Source organism: Sarcophilus harrisii, chromosome 3 (assembly GCF_902635505.1).
Source record: "Sarcophilus harrisii chromosome 3, mSarHar1.11, whole genome shotgun sequence".
NCBI classification, from domain to species: domain Eukaryota; kingdom Metazoa; phylum Chordata; class Mammalia; order Dasyuromorphia; family Dasyuridae; genus Sarcophilus; species Sarcophilus harrisii.
The window spans coordinates 591,134,293-591,142,020 of record NC_045428.1 but is presented as its reverse complement, the minus strand read 5'-3'; the positions used below and the strand labels follow the sequence as shown (position 1 = coordinate 591,142,020).

The 7,728-nt window shown below is 51.3% G+C and overlaps 1 protein-coding gene across 1 annotated transcript; it reads left to right on the top strand.

Moving 5' to 3' along the window:
- The first annotated feature begins 245 nt into the window (after positions 1-245).
- Positions 246-5,556, top strand: CRX (cone-rod homeobox). Its single transcript, XM_031963893.1, has 3 exons — positions 246-341; positions 4,548-4,718; positions 4,873-5,556. The coding sequence occupies exons 1-3, from the start codon at positions 246-248 to the stop codon at positions 5,554-5,556; spliced, it is 951 nt and encodes a 316-aa protein (XP_031819753.1).
- The last annotated feature ends 2,172 nt before the right edge of the window (positions 5,557-7,728 follow it).

Genomic DNA, 7,728 nt, shown 5'->3' with positions numbered 1-7,728 from the left:
TGTCTCTCCCTGGCCCTGGCTCTCTGGATTTCTCTTCCTTTGCATGCAGTTTTCTGAGCCCCCGTCCCTCCTCTGCCAAAGTTCTTTCCCAGAGCCAGACCTTTTTCCTGAGAGAGGGGCTCTACCCACCCTTTTCTCCTTATTCTCCTTGATTGCTTGGAGGTGGGTGGCTTTCTGCAGCCCTGACTGGCCCCTCCCACCATTCTTTCAGCCTGGACCCCTGGGTCCCTGATCCCGGGAGCATGATGTCCTCTTACCTCAAGTCTCCCCCACCCCATTACTCGGTCAACGCATTGGCCCTGACGGCACCTGCCCTGGAGATTCTGCACGGGACCCCCACCGCTGGCTATTCAGGTGAGTGTCTGGGGCAGGCGGACCCTGGAAGGGAGGAACTGGCTACCGGTGGGCCAGAAACCCACCGACTTCGAAGTCGGGTCGTTGTGCTGAGGGAACAGATGGAGCCTTGGAGCCTGGACTGTGACCAGCTCTGGAGGAAGGGCAGGAGAAAGGATTGTGGGAGAAGGCTGAGGGAGAGAGAAAGTGGAGAAACGGGGGAGATGGTGAGAAAGGGAGAGAGGTCCCGGGGAAGGAGGCAAGACCCTTTGACTGTTAATGGGGCAAAGGGAAAATGGAAGGGGAGATGGGAGGAAAGGATCCAGGGATGTAGAACAGAGATTTGTCAATCCATACCACTAAGTCTGCAATAATCGGTACATACCCTCGTGAGGCAGAGAGTCCAAGCTCTTAACTGGAAGCTCAGGAAAATGTCATCGCTAGAATCTGTCTCCATTTGAACAAAACATTTGACAGACTCTAATGTTCTCTTTTTGGTGGAAAAAAGGAAGAAATATTGTAGAACTGGACGGAAAACCAGACAGACCCAAAGAGTAATCCCTGATGAATTGATATCATAATGGAACAAGTCATTAGGGGAGTTTTAAAGTGATCTGTGCTTTGCCTTGTCTAGTGTTAGTTAACAAGTATGCATTAAGTACCTACTATGTGCTAAACAAGACTGGAGAGACAAAGTCAAAAGACAGATTTTTTTTCCCTTAGTGCTTGGAAATTTTAAAAAGGGAGAGGCAGCCCTGCATGATGAAAAAAGCCAGGAAAATGCGAAATGATCCACACAGGAAAAGCGCTACCATTAAGGGAAGTTGAAAAAGTTCTTGGAGAAGGGATTTTATTTTTATTTTTCATTTTTATTTTTTATTTCTAGTAGCTTTTTAGTAGAATCTCTGGGGTTCTCTAAGTATACCATCAATCAGCAAAGAGTGATCATTTGGTTTCCTCATTGCCTATTCTTATCCTTTAATCTCTTTCTCAACTCTTATTGCCAAAGCTAGCATTTCTAATACAATATTAAATAGTAACGGTGATAGTGGGCAACCTTGTTTCACTCTTAATTTTTATTTTTTATTCTAGCTTTTTATTTGCAAGGTCCATGCATGGGTAATCTTTCAGCATTGACCCTTGCAAAACCTGTTCTAATTGGGATTTTATTTTTATTTTTTAATAGTATTTTATGTTTCAACGTTCACCTTTGCAAAACTTTCTTTTCCAAATGGTTCTTCTCCCTGTCAGAAAGCAATCCGATAGGGGTTAAATATGCACAATTAGAAGGGGTTTTCATTGACACTTTCAGACATGAAGGACAGTGGGGGAAAATGTCGAATGCCTTGTTCAAGTGTCCATGAGTACTTGGGGCTTGGGGAAGTAATGTGAAGACCAGCAAGGTAGAGAGAAGACCAGTTTATAAAGAGCCTTGAACACCAAACATAAAAAGGATTTGATTGTATTCGATACTGGAGGGCAAAGGGAGGCAGGGAAGATAATCGAGGTCACTTTCAGTCTGTCAAGGAAGGTGGTGCTCCCTTGACACATCTGTCCTGAGTTTTGCCTTGTTACAGCCTGAGAAAACCCAATGATTTTCCTTTTAACAGACCAGAGATAGGGTGGCAGTAGTTGAGCTGGGGACAGATAAACTTGCCAGAGAGAAAAAAAAGCCAATCTTAACTTAGCATTAGATTAGATATGGGGGAAGAAGAGTAAAGAAAGGCCCTCTCCTTGGTTTCGAAGTTGTCAGCCTGAGGGAGTGGGAAGGAGATGGTATCTCAGATAGGAACTGAGAAGGTGGGAAGAGCAGGGTTGGAGTGTCAGGAGGGGAGGCTTTCCGTAGTCCAAGAATTGCTAGGGATTGTTGAGGCCTGAGAAAAGGCCATGGGATTTGGCCCATGATAGTGACTTGGGAAGTGTGTTTGTCCAATGATTAGATCCGGAAGCCTGACTACAATCATTTAATCATTAATCATTTAATCATTTAAGAAAAGAGCAATTGTTATGGAAGACTTGGGCCTGCTTATCAGAACTTAGAGTGGTAGATAAAGGTGATCAAGTCTGGAATCCCAAAGATCTCACTCTGGAAAATCTTCCGGTAATTGTAAAGGGCTTTGGAAAATCATCTGCCTTCATCCAACCTTTTCCCAGAAAATTTTCTGAGGGTTTGTGGTTGGATTGTCCTAGTGTCTGTGGTTCCATCTGGTGCTTTCTCGACAAAGATACTGGAGTGATTTGCCATTGATTTCTCATTTTGCCAGATGAGGAAACGGGCAAATTGTGACGTGTCTAGGATCACAAATGATGTGGATCTGAGGTCTGAGGTTGGATTTGAACTCTGGTCTTCTGGTGATCTATGCACTAGCTTTAAGGACTACAATTCAAATGCTGGGTGGCTGTTGAGAAAACCTACTAAGCTCGATTGGTTTTCCTGTTTTTATTTTTGAAGCATTATTGAAAATGGGCTACATTCATACAGATTTGGTGGGACTGGTTCTACTTTAAGGAGTAGAATTGAGCCAGGAAGACCGAGTTCAAATAGGACCTCGGACACTAGCTGTGTGACCTTGGGCAGAGAGATTTTAAACTTTGCCTCAGTTTCCTCGAGTGTAAAATTGAGTTATAATTATGAGGATCAGGTTCAATAATATCTGTAAATGTAAAAGTACAATGCCCAGTACATAATAGGCGTGATTGTAAATGCTTATTCCGTTCCTTCTTGAGACCCATAGCATCGGTCAGAGTTTCCTGATGGCATCCTAAACCACTCTGCATTGATTTTTGTGTCTTGTATTTACTTAGCAGGGAGAAAGTTCTACTTTTGGGGGCTTGTTGACTAATGGAGAGCGGAGACTGTCAGCTTTGGGGTTTATTTTCCCAACGCTAGAGAAATGACTTGGACAAGTAGACACTGAGATGCTTGTGGACTCATTGTGCTGGGTTAGAGACATTCTTCCTGATACTTAGCCACATTTGGAATATTTTTATCCACTTGGGCTCATTCTGAGAAGGGCATTGATGAGTTGGAGAACTTCCAGGTCAATCCAATGAGTGGGGATCTAGATGAGGAGCAAACCGGGCTGTTGAGCCTGAAGGCTGGGACTGTTTTTGAGGAAGGATTTCACTACCTCCCAGAGGTCAGAAAGGGAGAACCCTGGGTAATGTAGAACTTAAACCATCCGGGCAGTTTGCCTGACTGAGAATTCTCCCCAAGTGGAACCCGGTGGATTCTCTCTCACTGATGGTTCAGGAATATTAAATGAATTCTCTGAGTTAAGGGTTGGGCTAATAAGCTGCTCACACCTCTGGTTACCTCCCTTCTAGCTCCCAAGAGTCTGTGTCCCATTTTACAAAGACTTAAAAAAGAACTTCTTTCTCATGGAAAAGGGTCTTCTGGCTCCTTGAGTCTAGACTTATTCCAGAGCACCGTCACACATCCCCTTTTGCCATTTCCTTTTTTGAGAACCTGGTGCTATCCCCATTTTACAGATGCAGGAACTGAGACCCATTGCAGGAAAAAGCCTTGCCCAAGATTACATCAAATCAAGGGAACCAGAAACCAGGTCTTCAGATGCTCAGGTCCAAACCTCTTTCCCCCGAATCCCATGGCTTCTATGGGGAGGGAAAAAGGTGGAGGGGAGATGGAAGAGAAAAAGATGAAAGCAAAAAGGGACAGGAGAAGTAGGGAAGTGCTGAATTGGAAGTCGAGGAGTGGGTTCAAATGTAGACAATAGGCGTGTGACCTTGGACACTTGTGCCTCAGTTTCCTCACGTGGGCATGATGAGTCTGGAGAAGACTTCTCCAGGATCTCCAGTGTTTAAGGACTGGAAGGAGCATCTTGTGGAAGAGATTACTTCCCGGGAAACCCAGAAGCTCCTAAGGTCCCGGTCTGGACTGGAAGCCAGAGGAAACTTGTGGTAGCCCCCCTGCTCCCGCTCCCTGGAGGTCTCCGAGGCAACGCCGGACCGTGGCTCTGAGCTACGGGCTCCGCCGGGAAAGGCTGCTTTCCTGCACGGTGGCTCCAGGAAGGCTGGGGGGCCCTTCTGTCCTGGGGCTGCAGAAGGGGGAAAAAGGAAGGAGAGATGGTAGGAAAGCATGGGGAGAAGGGAAGGAGAAGGGAGGAAGAGCGTCCAGAGGTGACAGAAGAACCAGCAAGATGGAGGGGAGGTCGCTCTCCCCCAGCCCTGGGTTCCCCACGGCTCCTGACGAGACCATCCTCCCTTCCCCAGGCACGCCACGGAAGCAGCGCCGGGAGCGGACCACGTTCACTCGGGCTCAGCTTGATATCCTGGAAGGCCTTTTTGCCAAGACTCGCTACCCTGACATCTTCATGCGGGAGGACGTGGCGGGCAAGATCAATCTCCCAGAATCCCGAGTCCAGGTCTAGCCTTGGCCCCCCACCCCTTCCCTTCCCCTCTGGCCATGTGTCCATGGTCTCACGGAGTACTAGGCTCCTGGCATTGCCCCCCTAAGTGGTGGCCCCCTGACTCCTGGTGGTCTTCCCCTTCTAAATCTTCCCCCTTTTGCCTGTACAGGTTTGGTTTAAGAACCGCCGGGCCAAGTGTCGCCAGCAGCAGCAGCAACAGCAGCAGCCTGCGAGTGGGGGAGCATCCAAGGCCCGGCCCCCCAAGAAGAAGGGCGTCTCCCCGCCCCGAGGTGGAGCGGAGCCCGGGCCCGAGCCGCCCGGCCCCTACAGCCCGGCCCCGGCCCCCTCGGGCACTCCTCCGCCAGCCTCGGTCTCCATCTGGAGCCCTGCCCTGTCTCCGCTGCCGGACCCCCTGGCGGCCATGGGGGCAGCGGGGGGCTCATCCGTCTGTGCCCAGCGGGGCCCTGGGGCTTCCGTGGCCGCCTCTTCTTCCTACGCGCTGACTTACACGCCGGCCCCAGCGGCCTTCAGTGCCTCCTCGTCGCCATACGGGAGCTCTGGCTCCTTCTTCGGGGGTCTAGACTGCAGCCCCTACCTGTCGCCCATGGGGTCCCAGCTGGGTGGACCCGGCTCTTCGCTCAGCCCCCTCCCTGCCCCTGGCATGGGGCCCCACCTGGGCCAGTCCCCAGCCTCCCTGTCAGGTCAGAGCTTTGGGACCGGGGGCCTGGGCTTCAGCCCCGTGGACTGCCTGGATTACAAAGACCCCAGCAGCACCTGGAAATTCAATTTCAGCACGACGGCCGATTGCCTGGATTACAAGGATCAGAGTTCATGGAAATTCCAGGTGTTATAGATGGGGAAGGGAGTGCCGGGTGCGGCCCTGCTCTCTCTCCTAAAGCAGGATTCCTTCAGAACCAGGAAAGGAAAAAAAGGAAAATCTCACCATCTCGCATTGGATTCTGGATCCTGGTTGCCCATCTGTCACCTTCATAACCTTAAACAGTTCTCTTTCTGGGTCTCCCTCCAGTTTTTGGGGGGCAATGACCTCCAAGGTCACTATTAGCAGCTTAATGGAAACAAAAGGTCTGTGGTTTTGGCCCGAGACGAGGAACTGGCTTTTAACTCTTGCCTCTAGGGTCTCTTCTACGATTAAAAGAACAAAGATTCAAAAATAAAGGGGGCCACCCCCAAAGGACTGAGCTGACCAGCTGAAAGCTCCCCCTGGCCAAGCAGGAAAGGACTCGATTTTCCTGGGACACTGGCACCTCTGCCCGGCCGTGCAGTGGAAGAAACATTGTGTTTGGGACTGGGCAGCCCCAGCAGGAAGAAGCCTGTATGGGGTCCAAGAACTGGGGGGGAAGAGGGGGAGGTGCTTCAGGCCCAGCTCCCCCGAAGGCTGTTCCCCACACTGCTGGGTCCCGTACCCTCTGCACAGCCCACAGACCCTCAGCATGACCTTCATCACAGCCGCAGACCCTCGGCACGGGCCCGCGGACCCTCGGCATGACCTTCATCACGGCCGCAGACCCTTGGCATGACCTTCATCATGGCCACAGACCCTCGGCACGGCCTGCTTGGCCAAAGTGGGTTTTGTTTTTTGAGGTACTTGGGCTTCAGTGACTCGCCCAGCAGTACACAGGCACCCGATTTGGACTCTCCCTCCTGGCTCCAGGCCGGGTCTCCACCCACTCCTCCACCCGGCCCAGTTCCCACAGATGTTGGGACAAGGTCCTGGGTGAGCCTGGAACAGTGGGAGATTCTGCAGGTTTCCCTCTCCCTTCATCCCACACTTTGTGGCCGGGGGACCCGGCTGGAGTGTTGTCTACTGTCACTGGGATGGGAAAAGGGAACTGGGAAGACCCAGTGAGGGAGCACGAGTGCTAGGGGTCTTGGACGTCACTGATCACCTTCATTCTTCCGTTGGCTGCGTCCGGAGCAAGGACTCGGCTTCTCTGGGCAATGGGAGGTTGCACAGGACGTGGTCCCTGACCCGAGCAGCTGTTGGGCTCGGGCCAGAATCCGGGAGCTGCAGATCGAGCCTCTGCCTCTTGCCAGGGGGGCTCTGGGGGAGTCGCTTCACCCCGTCTGCCTCAGTTTCCTCATCTGTAAAATAAGCTGGAGAAGGAAGTGGCAAAGCCTCTTTGCCAAGAAAACCCAGAATGATGTGTCAGGAGGCCCTGTGGGAACGGCCAAGGTTACACAGCCCATCCTACCCCTGCCCTCCCTGGAGGGGAGACGGCCGGAAACCATGATTCACAAGCGCAGAAGGAAGACACTGGGAAAAGGGGGTTCCTGTAGAAAGAGAGAGTTTAGCTAGGTCCCAGAGGAAGCCTCGGTGGGGGGTGAGGAGCATCCAGGAGACCAGTGGGGAACAGTATGGGAGCACCGGAAGGAGCGGGAAGGGTCTCGCATAGTTTCACATAGTTCAGAACCTTTCCTGTTGCGAGGAATGTGACTAAACCTCAGTTTACTCATCTGTAGAATGGGTTGCAGTACCTCAAAGGTTTCCTTGCAAGTTTATATCCCCAGAGTGTAAATGGTTCCCTTGGAGCTTTCATGGGTTAGGCGTTTTCCAGTTATTTCTGACAGGAGTAGGCAAAGTCCCACCTCTTTCCAAGTTAGCCCTTCTCAGGGGACCCTTCCTTGGGGATCTGGGGAAGTCCGGACCCAGGCGTGCTCTTCCCTGTTCCCAGAATCCCACTCTTCCTCAGCAAGTAACCCCCCCCTCCCCTCTTGCCACCTAGATAATTCTGAGTCAGTATATAGTGAGAAGACATTTCCTCCCCGGAATTTTATCATTTCAATAAAAACAAGCAGAGCAGCACCCTGACCTTGGAGCAGCTGATTTCTTGGAAGGTGGGAAGGAAAGGGGGCTTGGAGGTGGCCTGGGCCCTCCTGCTGGTGCCCTATTTCTGTGCTTCTCGGGTCTCCATTTACCTTCCCCCATCCCTATTTCTTCCCCCCATTTCTGCATCCCCATGGGACATTTTCCTCCATCCCGGCCCCCTAACGTGGGCAGCCGGGT

What these genes read in the sequence shown, in the direction of transcription:
- CRX (XM_031963893.1), top strand. Translation starts at nt 246, where the DNA reads ATGTCCTCTTACCTCAAGTCTCCCCCACCCCATTACTCGGTCAACGCA. An exon ending in TTCTGCACGGGACCCCCACC is followed by an intron (nt 342 to 4,547) that starts GCTGGCTATTCA and finishes GCTCCTGACGAG; the next exon opens with ACCATCCTCCCTTCCCCAGG. An exon ending in TCCCAGAATCCCGAGTCCAG is followed by an intron (nt 4,719 to 4,872) that starts GTCTAGCCTTGG and finishes TTGCCTGTACAG; the next exon opens with GTTTGGTTTAAGAACCGCCG.